Source organism: Schistocerca gregaria, chromosome 1 (genome assembly GCF_023897955.1).
Source record: "Schistocerca gregaria isolate iqSchGreg1 chromosome 1, iqSchGreg1.2, whole genome shotgun sequence".
Classification (NCBI taxonomy): domain Eukaryota; kingdom Metazoa; phylum Arthropoda; class Insecta; order Orthoptera; family Acrididae; genus Schistocerca; species Schistocerca gregaria.
Window position 1 is genome coordinate 382729012 of NC_064920.1, and position 17656 is coordinate 382746667.

General features: G+C 40.3%; 1 protein-coding gene across 2 annotated transcripts in view; it reads right to left on the reverse strand.

Moving 5' to 3' along the window:
• Window positions 1-325: 325 nt before the first annotated feature.
• LOC126348392 (JNK1/MAPK8-associated membrane protein-like) overlaps window positions 326-17656 on the reverse strand; it is a 100790-nt gene continuing 83459 nt past the window's right edge. For both annotated transcript variants that reach the window (XM_050002351.1, XM_050002350.1), the window contains exon 6: window positions 326-1036. In XM_050002351.1, coding sequence (XP_049858308.1) covers window positions 821-1036 — 216 coding nt within the window. In that variant the 3' untranslated portion in view covers window positions 326-820. The remainder of the gene's footprint in view (window positions 1037-17656) is intronic.

Genomic DNA, 17656 nt, shown 5'->3' on the forward strand with positions numbered 1-17656 from the left:
AGGCCATCTGTTGTTTGTGAAGCAGACACTGGTTGCAAAAATGTATGCTATGACTAAGAAAGAACTGTTACAGTCCCAAGATTCAACTTCCATAATAAGATGTTATTCATACCCAAGCTCAAAATGTTTCAGTGCAGCTGAGAGTAGTCACCTGTAGAACTCTGTCTCATACTGCTCTCTAAATTTAATATTCAAAATCACAGTCCATCCAGCAGTTGAAAATTTAATGAACTCTAGTGTATTATTAAATATTACTCTTATTTAATGTCTGGAAAAGGGTGGAAGTATAGCGCATAAAGGAATAAATTGAACATCAACACAAAAATTATGATCCATCATATAAAAACCATACATTTTATTATATTACTCACAGAAGTATTTTTCATTTATCTGGCATCACTTTTCAAACGTGGTAACTGGGAAATGTAGCAACAGGTTACATTTCATATATAATACATACTGGCAAGGGAAGAAATTTGGGACATATTCTTACACTCTTAATATGAGGCAGCAGTGTGTATTACGAGATTTTTTTTGAGGTATAAGCTAACACAGATCAATACCATTTTCACGTAGTAAAAACACAAAATTCATACATCATATGCACATTTGGTATACAAGAGCAATAAATGGTAATAAATGTTAATAAAGCGCTACACCTTTTTCATGATGTGTTACTGCATCCTTTACAATATAAAGTGTTAGCTTTTTTGTAACAAAAATACTAAGTTCAGGATAAATAAAGTTTGCAAAAATTCATCTCATGTATTTGCAAGGAACATTAATGCAAAACACATTATGTAACCTGCTGCTCTATACATCAATCTACATGATGTTTGCTGGGATCAGTAAACCTGGCAGTCAGGATGTAGAACACTGCAGGTAAAGGCACCAATGCTACAAGAGAGGAGTGTAGAACTGGATCCTGGAGCTGAGTTATTGCAATTATTCCATATGCATGAAGCAGCCAATGACCTATCAAAATCACACCATTACGTACTTCTGTGACAGTGCTGACAACCAAGTACCGCATTGACTGTAACACACATTAAACAAATATTTCAGCCAGCAGAAGAAAAATGCAACATGTTTACAACATTTAACGGAGTAAAATGAAGTACATCTTGCAGGTAATATTATTGCTTTTCATGTATGATAAGTATTTACATACATCAACATGCTTAAAAAATATATTGCATTATTACACTGATGTCTGAATGCAAATTTCTTTTCCTACTCTCTTCTTCTTCTTCTTCTTCATTTTCTTAAGCAAAGCTGAAAGGACTACACTGTATATTCTGGTACTGTAATCACTGAAGAAAGGTATTGACTGTGTTTATTGTACCAGTGAGATGTAGTAACTCTGATTCAATTGTTAGTATCTCTTTTTTAATTTCATACGTACTAATATTCATGTTTATGTACAAAACATACTTACAGTAGAACCCTGATTACCAGACTTGTGACTAACCAACTCCTCAAATTATCCAATCACATGCTCAACTAAAAATGGCTACAAATCTGAAACGGAAACATGCTATGTGCACAATTGAACAGAAACTTAAGTGTTCTGCAAAGACATGATGAAGGTGAGTCAGTTACTAAATCAGTCTCTAAAATGAATGTTGCACTGACAACCTTAGGGCTGGAAAAAGAACTGAAAAGGCCTTGAAGTTTTTGCATTACAGCTATAGATGGCGAAAATGGTTTAAAAATTAAATAATCATTGAAAAAGCCAAAACTATAGTTCTCTGTTGACACTGTGGATTTGATTTTGTTAGGAAACACATTACAGGACCCTACTTTAAAGAAAAAGTTTTAAGCGGTGCCAATATCTGGGGAGGGAGAGAAGAAAATTAATTCAAAGCTAGTAAAGATTGGCTTCACCAGTGGAAAAGCTGTTACCAGTGGAAAAGTTGTCATGGCATTAGGCAAAAGAACTTTCTGCTGATGATCATACATATAGGGAGTTTGTTGGGAAGGAAAAAAAAAAAAAAAGGTCTCAGAAAGTAAATTGGTAGCTTATCAGTTATACAATATTGACAAGATGGGGCTAAACTATAAAATGCTCCCTCAAAACCCTCTTGCATCAAAGAATGAAACATTCACAGGCACGAAACTACCTAAGGACAGACTGATCATTATAAAATGCAGCAATGCAAGTGGTGACTATAAATTGCTGTTGTTTGTAATAGGCAAATCTAAGATACTGAGAGCCTTCAAAAACATAAGCACATCAGCACTTCCTGTTTACAAATCTCAAAGGACTGCTAGAATGAGTGGTAATTTGTTTAAGACTGTCTTTTTGATGCATTTGTTCTGGATGTTAAAAAATACTTTAAATCAAAAAACTTACCACCCCGTGCAATTATGTGGCCCTCTGACTATGAACTTCAGCAAGGAGACATAAAAGCTATGTTTTTGCCCCCCCCCCCTCAAACATGTCCTCAATAATCCAAGCAATGAAGCGAGGTGTTAATGAATGGTTAAAATGATATTACCAAAGGAAATACATCAGAGCTTTGTTAGAGACAACAGAACAACAGAAGAGGATTGTGATCTTTTTGTAGCAATGAAAAGCCTCAACATAAAAGATGCAATTTACCCAGTTGCTTAAGCTTGGGAAGAGCATAAGGAAACCAATCTAAAAAAATCTTGGAAGGGGGTCTGTCTTAGCCTAAACTAGGAGCAACAACTTCCACAAACTTGAATCAGATACTACAGATATAGTCACAGATTTTCAAACCCTTCAGAATGATATTTGTACTGCTGATACAGAGGAATGGCTAGCAACCAATGAAGAACTTGGAGATCAGTGATCTGATCACTGATCTTCTTTCCCAACAGCACAGTGTTGAGCGAGAGGTGTCAGATGAAGAAAAGGAATAGATGAAAACATCAGCCACTCTGCGGCAAAGCATGTGTTTGAGACTGCCCTCAAATAACTGGAACAACAGTCAACAGGTATGGGCATGAAAATATTACGGAAAAAGAAGTGGAGTGATGCAGCTGTAAAGTCATGGTTTAGGATACTAAAAGAAAAACATTATAAGCATTTTCAAGTAGATTTTCAGCGCCCAAAATGTGCTGTTTTCCATTGTCTTTATTAGAAATGTAAGACTTGTTGATATCTGTAAATGACTTGTTTCACTATCCTCAGATTATCTGACCTTTTTAGTGTTCTAACCAACCCCTAGTCCCCAAAGAGACAGTTAATTAAGGTTGTACTGTATTTGCAACATGAAACAAAAATAAATGCATCGGCAAATCATGCATAAATGATGTGAATGTTTATTATTGCAGAGAACAGGCCATGAGCATTCATTCTTTAGGCGGACTCTATTTACACATCAGAAAAAGCAAAACTGGAAATACATCCCCCCCCCCCCCCCCACTCCACACCAGCTTCTCTTTATACTGTAGATTTCAGTTACCCCTGCAACATATCTCTCGTTCCTGTAACCTTCCTGATCTCAATCTCCACTAACCCTCAAGCCTCAAATCCACTTACACTATGGCTCAAAATCTTAACTTCAGCCATCTTGCATCCACACCCGATTCCCTGCAGTGTCTCCTCCCTTTGTTCTGCTTCCTCCCTCCTCATCCACTCCTCCACCTCACTGTCATCAAGCACTGCATGAACTCAGTTATGCTGGTGCCTCAGTTGCATATATATCCCATGCACCTGCTGCCTCCCTCTCAGTGTCAGCCATCAACCCCTAACAGTCACTCCTGCTTCCTGCCTCCTTTCACCCCTCACTCACTCTACTCAAAACAATCCCTCAATGACTCAATGTGTTTCCTATTTGGTGAGTTGTTTTCTTTACTCCGAATTATATAGAAGCTGAAAATATCTTCAGAAACCCAAAGTCATTGCATTAAAAACTTAGAAGCAGATCTCTATATTTGAAAGGGAGTAAATAAAATGTTCATAACAAGGCGATCACATATTTTAAATCAGAAAACATTAATCATGAACACAGCAACTTAACCATTTCTTTGTAAAACACAGAAACCATAGTAAACAATGTACAAAGTTTGGAGACAGAGAGTGGAGGGAAGTAAATAAGAATGCTTGGAATAATAAAGTATAAGACACACAAGCAGGATCATCACAGGAACATGAAACAACTTGTTCAGTATGATAAAAGCAGATGTAAAAAGGCACCGTGGAAAGAATGAAGAGAGAACACAATCAGCAGACATAGAAAAGACAGCAAAATTTTAAACTACTGCTGACAAAAAGGATGGAAATTACATTAAGAACTTGGAAAAAGAAAAGAATACATACAGAAGAATAATTAAAAAATTTGCAAAAGTGGTACAGGTTTAAAAGAAGAGATCGTGAAGGGATATGAGAAGCTGCTGCACCATGCTGCTATATCCATGTGACCTGAATCTTTAGTATGTTGCCATTGATTTGTTAGCATCTATTGTTATCTATTGACATTTTTGTTGGTTCATTCAGATTATTCAAAACTGAAAAAAGTGAGCATCTAAGATTCCTTCATTTGACTAGAAAGTGCAACCAATGGAAGGAGTGAAGATAATCACTGCATGCAGCATGGGCAGGGTGAGCTTGCCCAGTGAATGCACAGACAGGGGAAGTTGTGTGTGGTAACTGAAGAAACAGGGTGTGTGTGTGTGTGTGTGTGTGTGTGTGTGTGTGTGTGTGTGTGTGTGTGTTGGTGATTAGATGTTATGTGATCAAGAGGGTGGGGAAGTAGAGGTAGCTTGATAGTACATAGGAAGAGAGAGATAGCGAAGAGGACATTTTGGTTGAATATTAATGGACAGAACATTGGACAATGATGAAGAATGGGAGAGGGGGAAGGAGAGAGGAGGTAAGGAGTGATGGCAGTTGTTTCCTATGGGCTAGTGAAGACTGAGGACAGAATAACTGCGGGATGTCGGATCAAAGGATGTCTTAAGGATAAATCCAGTGTATACAATTCAGAGAAGCTTGAACAGACTGTAGTATCCAAATGGCAGAGGTTGTGAAGCAATAATTTTAGTCTGAAGCTGTGAGCTCAGTAACCCTCTCTGCCATTGCGTGGCCAACTTTGCTCTTGGCAACAATATGGTCTGGCCATTAACACACATGGACAACTAGTTGATGGTCAAGCTCACAATAGCATGCACACAAATATCAGCAGAGTTCATATATGACTTGACTGCTTTCACAGGTGACCCTGCCTGTGATGGAATAGGACATGCATCTGACAGCACTGGAATAGAATGTGCTGGATTGGCATGTGAAATAGGTCTTGCACTTGAGTTTTTCATAAATATAAAACCCATTTGGTAAGGAGTTGGGGTTAGGCATGGCATAAAGTAAGATAAAGATACAACATAGTTGTGTGTGTGTGTGTGTGTGTGTGTGTGTGTTTGAGGTTTACGGGCGCTAAACAGCGTGGTCATCAGCGCCCAAGCGCATAGAAACAGGAACACAGGCGGTGAAGGGACGAAGACGGACGCCGAACAAGGAGAACGGCAAAAAACACAACATAGTTGTGTGCGTGGCAGAATACTACTTTCATCATTTTGATGCATGGTGTAAGGTATCTGAACCCCATGCTCGGATGGCCAATGCAATTACGGTGACCACTCACATAAAGTGGGACATCTGGGTTCGAGTCACAGTCCGGCACAATTTTCATTTGTCACTAATACATCGTGTAGCTGTAATCGCATCATACTTGCAATTGTGAATACTTTTCTTGAACAATCAAGAAGGTAATGAAACAGTTGCAGGCTAAGCACTATTGAGTGAAAATATTATTATATTTAGTGTAGGAATTCTACATGCTTGCCAAAAAGTGCAGGATCTCATAACTGCGAATTCAGATAGGTAGATAATGGTGTTCATGGGAAGTCAATAGACAACCCTAATGAAACACCAAAACAAGCACAGGCAACTGATATTACAGAAGTATAATAAGCCTGTTACATTCGAAGTAACCTTTCGGATTTTCTCTCTCTCTCTCTCTCTCTCTCTCTTCACAAAAGCAAATGTGAGGAGTGGAAATGGAGGAGAAACATTAAGAAAGAATGGAAAAGCATACATTAATTCAAGTGGAAAAGAAATGCACAAAAAGCTGATGGATTTGATGGTGGAATAACTGCAAGGTGCAAGTGTAAAGATAAATTATCATAAGATCATAGAAAGAAATGGTTTGAGAAATTTTACGGTTTAGAAAGTACAGATAGGAACCATGATTATCGGAGCAAAATTGATCTCGAAAATTCTACGAATAAGAATTTGCAACAGTTTGGAAGATGGTATCATGTCCAGGTGTACTTGCACACTACAGTATACATTTATTCTCAAAATAAAGAAGAAAAGGTATGCAGAACTATGTTTTTTGCATACCTTTGGTAATACTGATCTGTGGAGGTTGTAGTAAGTACTGGGAGATGAAGAAGTTTGCACAGGATAGAGTAGCATGGAGAGCTGCATCAAACCAGTATCAGGACTGAAGACCACAACAACAACAGTTTATAACCCTGTATTCACCTGACCAGAAGTCTTGTTCCTCCTGCCCCTGAACTTCACTAATTCCCACTATATCTAACTTTAACCTATCCATTTCCCTTTTTAAATTTTCTAACCTACCTGCCCGATTAAGGGATCTGACATTCCACGCTCCGATCCATAGAACGCCAGTTTTCTTTCTCCTGATAGCAACGTCCTCCTGAGTAGTCCCCACACGGAAATCTGAATGGGGGACTATTTTACCTCCGGAATATTTTACCCAAGAGGACGCCATCATCATGGGGGGGACTATTGTTGACATATAAACAAATGTAAACTCTGTACTAATTATAAACATTTGGAAGATGAAATACTTCTCATCTTAAAGTATCTATTTGGCTCTATTCAAAAACATGTCAGCAAAATCTGCACTGAATTAATTCCAAAGTAATTAACAGTTTTGTCAGAAGTATTGTTTGTATGCTTATATTTGTCAATTTCATGATTTAAACATAAAACTCTGCTTAACTCATGCAGTAGAAGAAACTGTTAAAAAGGGCCAATTTTTCGATGTATTCAGTTGATCGAATGAGTTAAGTTTTAATTGTAATTTCTGTAACAATTAACTTTGAACAATATGTATTTTCAGTACCTATTATTCTGAAGATATGTAAAAGCCCGATTTTTAGTCGTGAAACAGTCAGTCCATGGCCGAGATTCAGACGAGAAGCCTGTGTTGGTTAGAACAATAAGAATGCTTCAACTGTGGAATAAGTGTAAAACAATTAGGCCGTGTGTAAAAACAATGACAGTGTCTGCTCCATATGTACCTTTCTATTCTTCAAGAAATGTGAACCACTCCCCCCCTGGGAAGATTGACATCTGATCCAAAAGGCATTGCAGGACAGATCTGTGTTCTCCTTGGCAACACATCATGCACTATCAGGGGGGACAACCAGTTGCTGTTTATTAATGCGTGGGTTGTGTGTCCATCGTCCACTTCTCTTCTCGAATGTGCAGAAACATGCTAGGTGGTAATAGTGTATGGAATTATATCACTGGGGACAAGACTGGCATCAGATAGTGTTTTCAGGTGAATGCAGGTTTTGTTTGTGTGAAAATGATCGCCACATTTTGGCTTGCCACATATAGGGAGAAAGCCTTCACAGTGACTGCATTCGCATAAGATATACAGCACCAACACAAGTCCTTATGGTGTGGGGTGCTATTGGGTACAGCCACAAATCACAGTTGGTGCACAGGGCTCTGTGACCAGTGTGACCTATGTGAATAAAATTCTGTGAATGACATCTTGTGACACATAGCTATATCATTTCTGCACAACACCCCAGACATGATTTTTCAGGAAGATAATGCATGACCATATGTCGCAGCATGAACATGTACCTTCTTGGTGTCACAGGATATCAATATTTTGCCCACACCCACCCGATCACCAGACTTGTCGCCAACTGAAAATGTGTGGAACATAGTGAAAAGATGGGTGCAGTGCTGTGACCCAGTGCCAACCACCACAGATTAACTCTGGATCCAGGTGGATGCAGCATGGGTGGCTATAAGACAGGGTGCCATTCACACCTTATATGCGTCAATGCCATCATGCAAGGAACAAATTATCAGAGCCCATAGAAGACCCTGTACCTACTAGGTAACAGGACACATACTGAACCGAGGTGACTCAAATGCTAATCATTTCTGCAGAACATACTGACGTACATGTCCTGTGAATATGAACATCTTATCTCTAATTGTTTCAAGAGGTTTTCTTTTTTATAACATGAATGTGTTTCTCATTCATCTGTACAATGGGCATAATCTACAAATTGATTTAATTATCCTTAAGAATGAAAGAGACAGCATGCACAGTGTTATCAAGGGGACAAAAAAAAAAAAAAAAAAATGGCTTGAACATTTACGTACCAAAGCGGTGGTACACTCTAATGGCCACAGCCAAGCAAAACAGAAAAAGGTATTATGTGTGTGAGAGTCACAGAAGGAGTTTTTTGATTTCAAAGGGGCTTCATCAAAGATCCAAAACTGGACTACAGCTGGAAAATGGGAGAAAAGGTAAGATGGCCTTATATATGAGTAATAATGATGAGGAAGGAAGAACCATGGAAGATGTCATTTAACTATGAAAGTGACTCAGACTACAAAACAAATGATTTAATGCACAAGTTTCATGATCACAGGGCAAATGTAGACATGCGCTAGAAGACTCACCATATGCATACTCATCAACACTGCCAATTACAGGAGGAAAAATGTTCTCATCTGTTGCTCTTCTGCCAGAGGAACATTATTTCAACAGTTTGCCATGAATTCTAACACAATCTAAAGCATGAGGAAGCTCAGAATATTGAAAAAGATGATGAATGAACTGTTCAATATTAATTTTACATACAGTATTTGTTTTTTCCTTGGAAACTATTTTGTTTTAGCTTTATTGTGCATACATATTATCATATTCATGTGCAAGAAAGCTTTGGAAATAGGAAATTTCATAGAGGCATTGCTACTACTTAATAACAATATGACAATAGGACATTCTACTCTGCAGTTGCAAGTGCATATTTCCAGGATGATTTATGGTCAATATTGGAACTTTCAAGAAATGCTAGTTATGGTAGTTTTGCTCTGAACCATTGGTTTGAGGAGAAGTACTTATGGGGAGTAGGATCTTTGGTCAAGCATAGAAGAATGTTGGGATGTGTAGTGGGTTTGGAATCTGCAGGTGTTGTGACTCGCCGATCTTTCAAAGTGTCGCTGCGCAGTTACGTGAGTCCTCTACATGCGGCACTGTCTGTCAGCCATGCAGCAGCAGCACCACCTAAGTGGCCAGCTAGCCAGCCAGCGGCCACTAGACTCAGACTCAGTTATAATTTGACTGTTAAAGTGTACACACGTCTTACCCTGTTTACTTGACCTGTGACTTTCATGTATTGCGTCTTCCTTGAAATATATTTGTTCAACTTGAAGTTATAAACAATTGGCGACGAGGTAGTGATTTTTCTTTTCCATCGTTGACCCACATGTTTCCGTGGCTACTTTAGAGCAACTATTGCAAGGTCTCATAGAACAGCAAACGCTTATCACAAAGGCGATTCGTGATTCGTCGCGGCATCAAATGCGGAGCGTCTCTCATCGTCGTCTCTACCTCCTTTTCCTCCTTACGACGAGATGTCGGAAGACTGGTCTGATTACGAAAAACGTCTTCAACAGCACTTCTTGGCATTTCATGTTGCGGACGAACAAACATGTAAGTCTCTGTTCCTTTCATGGATTTCACCTCAAATGTATTGGTTGCTTTTGCAATTGGCTCCTTTGAAAGATCCTGCATCTTTGTCCTTTGCTGAAATGTGTTCACTTCTGTTCACTTATTTTCAAAAGCAAACGCATGTGGTAGCCTCTCATGTTGCCTTTTATCGTTGTCAAAAACAACCGAATCAATCCTATCGCGCTTGGGCTGCTGACTTCACGGCCTCAGTAGAAAGTGTCAATTTGTTAGTGAAGTTGACAAAGAATCCTACGCCAATTCCATGGTACAGGATGCTATTATCTGATTGGCACCCGACAAAGAAGTTAGGCAACGTGCCCTTCAGTTGGCAAATCCGACTCTAGATGAAGTCCTAGCCATCGCTCAGTCTTTTGAAATTTCTCACGCTACTGGAGCGCAAATAGAGGCATGGGGCGACGTTGGGGAAATACAACCTCTGTGCGATGTTGACGAAGCGTGTGGCGTGTCCCCGCCGGCCGATGTGGCCGCAGTACGCTCCCAATCACAGCCTCGGCCTAACCGTAAACAAACCTCTAAGTAACTGCAGGAAAACCCACAGCAACTTCCTTCATGTCTGTGGTGTTTTACGAAACATTTACGAGAAGATTGTCCACAATGTTGTGCCATGTGTCACAAATGCAAAAAAAGCGTTGTGTGTCATCCGTTTGCAAATCCGTCCACATACATGATGTTCATGACCATGACACTTATTCTGATTCTGTGTTGTCTGTCAATAGTACTTCTTCCCTTTCAGGGAAGTTATTCCTCACTGTCCAAATACTTGGTCAAGATGTTCGCATACAGGTGGATACTGGTTCTGCTGCCACTATCATCAATTCTCAGACGTATCTTCAGTTGGGTTCTCCAATCCTGTCACCTGTCACTAGGCAATTACGGAGTTACAATAAACAGAAGATTTCTCTCTTGGGACAATTTGTGTAATCTTCAGAAACCCAAATTTTTTCAGGCATCTATCACGTACTTGGGGTTTCAACTCTCTCAGGATGGTATTCGTCTGCTTCAGCAAACTGTCGCTGTGATTGATGCTCTTCCTCGCCCTTCATCTGTTAAGGAACTGCAGGCCTTCTTGGGGAAAATAGCATACTATCACAAGTTTTTACTGTCTGCTGCTTCGGTGGCTCAGCCGTTGCATCACTGTTACATAAAAACGTGCCTTTTTGCTGGTCCATGTCATGCGATGCGGCTTTCCAGAAATTGAAGCCTATGCTGAAACAGGCCCCGTGCCTGGCTACTAATCGACCTGGCCAACATCTTCTTCTTGCCATGGATGCCTCTCAATACGGGGCCGGTGCAATCCTTACACACCGTTTTTCTGACGGTTCTGAACAACCCATTGCTTATGCCTCCAAAACGGTTACGGATGCCCAACAAAAGTATTCTCAAATTGAAAAAGAAGCTTTGCCCATTATTGATGCTCTTCATAAGTTTGGTGTTTTTCTCTATGGATCCAAATTTCATCTTATTACAGATCACAAACCACTTGTTTCCTTGTTTCATCCATCAACATCACTTCCCAGCAAGGTAGCACACCATCCATCAACATCACTTCCCAGCAAGGTAGCACACCGCCTCCAGCCCTGGGCTCTTTACTTGTCTCCTTTCAATTATGAGATTCATGTCCGGCCGACGGCTCAACATGCGAATGCAGATGCACTGTCTCGCCTTCCCATGGGTCCTGATCTAGCGTTCAATAGGGACGAACTTTTGTGTTTCCACCTGGATGTTCCAAAGCAGCAGGTTGTGGATGGGTTGCCCATCACCGGGGACCGGATGGCGGCCGCTACTGGTTCTGACCCTACCCTCTCTTGGGTTTTACACTGTATTCAGAAGGGTTGGCCAGTTCGTCCGTCCACTAAGACTTCTGATCCATTGCGGAACTACTATGCTTTGCATTACCGCCTCACGGCTACGGATGGTGTTATCCTCCTTTCCACCGAAAATGCTTCGCAGCGTGTTGTGGTACCTGCATCTTTGCGTGCTTTGGTCTTGCACCTCCTTCACCAAGGGCACTGGGGTGTCTCTCGCACAAAATCTTTGTCGCGCCGTCGTGTACTGGCCCAGCATCGACTCCGGAATAGCACACATGGTCACTGCCTGCGGCCCTTGTGCGTCACAGGCCGCCGCCCTGACGTCATCTTTGTCACCGTGGCCTTCGCCTGAGAAGCCCTGGAAGCATATTCATGCTGACTTCGCTGGACCTATTTTACGTACTTATTGGCTTCTCGTTATTGACGCCTACTTTAACTTTCCTTTCACTGTCCATTACACGTCACCTACCACCACGGAAACCACCAATGCTCTAGCTCGCATTTTCTCTTTGGAAGGCCTTCCCTCTACTCTTGTTACTGATAATGGTCCACAATTTGCCTCTTCCGATTTTGGGGATTTTTGTGCCCGTCACGGCGTCATGCATGTCACAGCCCCTCTGTTCCATCCACAGTCAAACGATGAGGTCCGCACATTTAAGGCTCAGATGAGGAAACTCCTGACTTCCTTCTGCTCTTGATGATGCACTTCTCCAATTTCTGGCTTCTTACCGTTTCACCCTCATGGGCGACCAAAGCCCGGCTGAGTTCTTACATGGCCGACAGCCCCGCACACTACTCATCTTCTGCGGCCTTCCACCTCATGGCCGTGGATGCCTTCGCTTGGCCGGTTCACTGCCAACGACCTTATGTGGGTACGGGGATACGGCAGGCGGCCAAAATGTAGTGCTGGCCGCATCTTACGACACTTTGGCCAACGCCTGTATGAAATCCAGATGGACACAGCTGTTGCAGTGTGTCACTCGGACCAGCTTCGACCTCGTGTGCCAGCAACGCCTGTTCTGGATGCTGCTACATCACCTTCGGCTCTACCTGACGCTCGCGACACTGGAATCTCTCATTACTCACAATGTAGTCCTCTCACCATCATATTGGTGCCAGCACAAGAACTGACACCACCAGGAGATGTGCCCATGCAGGAACCAGATGACCATCATCTGTCGGAGCAACTCTACTCGCCTCCTTCTCCTACGGACGCAGACACATTGTCCATGTCTCCTGTTATAACAACCGGACTTGCCGCAACAGGCAGATTGGTGCACGGGGCCCTAGCAGGTTCGACCCTCTCCTTTCATCTCAATCCGTTATCATCGGGGACACTTCCGTCTGTACGGGAAGCCTCCTCCTCGAGACTTTATGGCCAGTCAAACAACACCTATGGACGTTAGCAATCTACCGGCCATCTCCATTAAGACCTGTGCAAAAACTTCAAAGGGGGGAAAAGTGTTGTAACTCGTCAATCTTTCAAAGTGCCGCCGCGCAGTTACGCACATCCTCTACATGTGGCGCTGTCTGCCAGCCGTGCAGCAGCAGCGCCACCTAAGTGGCCAACCAGCCAGCGGCCACTGGACTCGGACTCAGTTATGATTTGACTGTTAAAGTGTACACACGTCTTACTCTGTTTACTTGATCTGTGACTTTCATGTATTGCATATTCGTTGAAATATATTTGTTCAACTTGAAGTTATAACAGCAGGACACTGGGAGAGGCAGTGTTAAATGGTGGCAAGGTCATGAGGTGTTACTGCATAGAGCGGCGGTTTCTCAGCGACAAGCAGGAAGCCAGGTGAAAATTTGGTAGAGCTGATTGGGAAGACAGCTGGAAATGATCAGTGACTCAGGAAGTTAGGTTGTGGGCAATGGGGCTGACACAGTATAAATGACATTTTGTAGAAAGAAGTCAATGACAACTTGCTAAATATGGATTCAGTAAAGCATACTACTGTGGCCTACTACTTTGCCATCTGTGATTCCTGTAAATACTTTCCTGACTGAATACACATTGTTCTACTAAATCCCGGTGAGCCGTGTATGGAAGATGTACATTTACCACTGAATAGCAACCAAATTAATTCACCAACAACTGATCTAGTTCTTGTTTTGTAGTGGTTTGACAAGCCAAACAGAAATTAGCTATTTTTGTTTTGTTTAACAACCACTATCCATTTTCTGTTATTGCCCTGAACTGTTTGTATATTACATATGGGTATTACAGTAATACTGTAAATTAGCTCTATAACTTTGCTTCCATTGTTACACAACAGATGGCAGTAGTGGCAAGTGGTTGTGGTGCTGTTGGTGGTGCAGGTGGTAGGTCACGCGTGTCCCACAATATGCCTGGGCATTTTTTTTTAACATAACACAATCAAAATATTAGCCAATATGTGATTGCATCATAAAGTTATTCTTGACTGAATATATCAAATTATAATACCAGTTCTCATCATTTGAGGGAAGTTTTAACTTTATGATTTAACATGAAGAAATCTACAATGCTCATAAAATGTATCATAAGGCCTGTGGTGAGGCATCTATTAATGAAAGAACATCCTGAGAAAGGTTTCAACCCTTCAAGAATGGTGATTTTGACGTTTGAGACAGGTTTTCAAAGCTACTGAAATCAATCAAAACAATCACAGGAGGTTGTTATCACAAGTAATTGATGTGTCTCAGCTGAGCACTTAAAGACAAACAGCCACAATGCAGTGGCAGACATGAAAAGGTGATATTGCAGAATGACAGTGCTATACCCCATTACACAGAACCAATCAAAACAAGGTTGGAAATGTTGAAATGGGAAATCCTACCTTACCTGCTATATTCTCCCATTGAAAACTATTTTTTTTTAATCAATGCCAGACAGCCTGGATGATGAGCCCTTACAGTCACAAAACAAGTGCAAAACTGAATTGATTCATGGGTCTCCTCAGAAAGACACGCAGTTCTTTCGCCACAGGCTGTGTGTACTGCCAGGGAAACGGGAGAAAAAAGTGGACAGCAATGGCCAATACTTTGAATTGTAAATATTTTTCTAAGATTTTCACAATAAAGCTTCAAACTTTGAGCAAAACAGTGGAAGCAAAGTTGTAGGCCTAATAGAAAAATACATTTCTACTTTTATGACATTGTTGTGACTAGTGCCTCAACAAAATATTAAAAATGTTATCCACAGTCGCATGGCATTGGCGATTTACAAAAGTACAAGTCATGGGTAATGACCCCTCTGCATGGTACAAAGCAAAGGCTTATCTTAAATTAAAAAAGAAAGAAGTAATCCTACAGACTGGAATTTTGGATGTTTTAAGTTTGACTGATTTGCATAAATTGGTTGATATGAACACAGAAATGGACGGTCTGAAGTTAAACTTAATAGAGTTTAGTGAAGTGAAATGGAAATAAGATAAAGACATGATCAGGTGACTTTTGGGTAGTAAAAATAGTATCATCAAAGATGCACCAGGTACTGATGACCTGTGGATTGGTAAGTGAGTCACTATGAGAAATCACAATATTAAACTTTTCTTCTCAACATTGAAAAATGGTAAGTAAACACCAATCATCAATATACAAGTTTATAGGACTATGCCACAAATTGACAAAAAACATTGAGAATTAAAAGCACCTGGCTATGGCACAAGTTGACGACAAAAAATGAGAATGTACAAGCAACTGGTAAAAGATGTAAAAGACAGGGTTAAAACTAACAACATTTGGTATTGTAACTAGGGAAAACAGGAGACAGTTACTGCTGTATGCTGAAAAAATGAGTTGATACAGGATTCAAATGTTCGAAATGACTGAGATATTCGTGAAGGTATCAACAAAATTACATCATGTCTAGATAACTATTTAGCAATTATATACTGGACTGCATAGCCCACCAAAGTAAGATAGATATTATTATTAGAACCTTGCAGTGGTGGTTAAAAGTCTGGAAATCAGGAAAATAAAGAGGAGATAGTGTAAGTCTACGTGGGATACTGATAAATTAAAAAAATAACCAGATGACTTGGTAGTTTCTAAATCAGTGATCACTGTAGAAAGTATTGTAGTTACTTTGGTAGAAGAGAATAATATATACCAGTAAGGAATAATTAAAAGTTTTAGCAGCCGAGACCAGCACAGAAAAGATGGAAGGAAAACATCATAGAGTTGTTCCTGAAATAACGCAGCTTAACGAAAGAAGGAAACTGAGAGGGTATAATTGAAAGGTGAAACAGGAAATGCTGGGGACCAACCATCTGGACGAGAGAAGGATGTGAAGAAATAAAATATGGTACGGTCATAGGAAAATTTGACATTGTACAGTTAAAGAGTGTAACTCAGTTTGAGGGAATAAGAAGTAAAATTACTAATCCATTAATAAAAAATGGGATACCTATTACATATGGAACAAGGGACATATTATTGGCCGGAGTGCACAGATGGGAAGAAAAGATAAGCAGGTGAGCTAGTAATGCAGCCAGAGTTTGACAGTGTGCTGAATGGTTTGAGTTCAAACAAAACAGCAGGAAGCATCTAGAGTTACTAAAATCAGTACTCGGTGTAAGAATCATAAGCTTAGTTCATTATAACTGAAACAAAAAAACATTCTCATCATCCTGCTGGGAAAGGTGGGGACAGTCTGACATTTTGTACTTACCAAATATTAGATCAAATAGGAAACAGATAAATTAGAGGAATAATGGAATAGGTATGGTATGGATGCCAGTTTTGAAAAAAAGCAATACTTGCACTAATGGAAGAACTGATTAAGGCCACAATATCTTGGAGCAAGGGTGAGCAAATATACTATCACAGATGCATATGCCCATGGGTGCTGTCAGCCAACAGTTCCCCCTCCACCTTTCGCTCATTTGTTACCAAAATGTGCTTGGCAAGACAGGCCTGTTTACTTTGTGTCATTAGTGGTGGTGTTGAAGTCTCCCAGTGTTGAAGTCTCTTTGGGATTCATGGTAAGACAAAATTAGTGATAGGATAAATGGCTGATAACATAAATCCACTGAACATCTACACTACAACCCACAGTGGGAAGAAGATTACTATTTTATTAAAACACAAATGGGCCCTCAGGGTCTGTTTTGTAATGCTATTTTAGCAGCCTGGGATAAGTACAATGTGAGTGACATTTTCGACTCCTTCATGAAAAATTTGTGATCACTCTGGATACTGAGGAAAGGAAGGCAAAACTTCTTGAGCTACAGAAAGAAGAGAGAAGTGAGTTCATATAGATACATGTCATTTCTTGAAAATATTACTATTATTTATAAACCATTAGGTGGTTTTGCCCTAGAGTATACCTCTTCCTTGTAACGCATTTACAGGGAACCATGTCATCCACAATGATGACGAAATTAGAGTGAGCAATCACATAGCTCTTAAAACTGCTGAAACAAAACATCGTTGCAGTGAAGGAGAAATTTTTAAAGAGAACTTCTGTTTTTAAAACAGTTCCTCTTTCATGGAGATCAGTTTGCAGACACATCGAAGGCATGGAAAATGACATGGAAACACAACTGAAAGATAAGACTAAAGATTTTTTTCTCTTTGGTTTTGGATAAAAGCACAGATGTTGCTCAGCTAGCTGTCTGTATCTGTGAGAGGTGTTGATGCTGAGTTCAATATGCAGGCAGAACTGCTTGATTTAGTGTCTGTGCACGATACCACTAAGGCTGATAACACATTTTCTTGCTTAGGAAACACTGCTGAAAAATATTACCTATACTGGGAAATACTTTCATTCACTGCAACAGGTAGAGCTCCTGCAATCATTAGTCAAAAATGTGGGGTGATTGCTTTTTCAAGAAAAAAGACAAAACAAGTTGGTATCCAGCAAGAAATGCCAGGTATACACTGCATCCTATATCACATTAATATGATGGCAAAATGTGCCAAAATAAGTAGTTTCATGGATTTTGTTGTAAAAATAGTTAATAAACTGAGATAGCATGGTTTGGGGCACGGTCAATTTAAATCCTCTCTAGTAGATTATGTTGATATGCCATATTTTTGTGAAGTATGCTGATTGTATGCAGG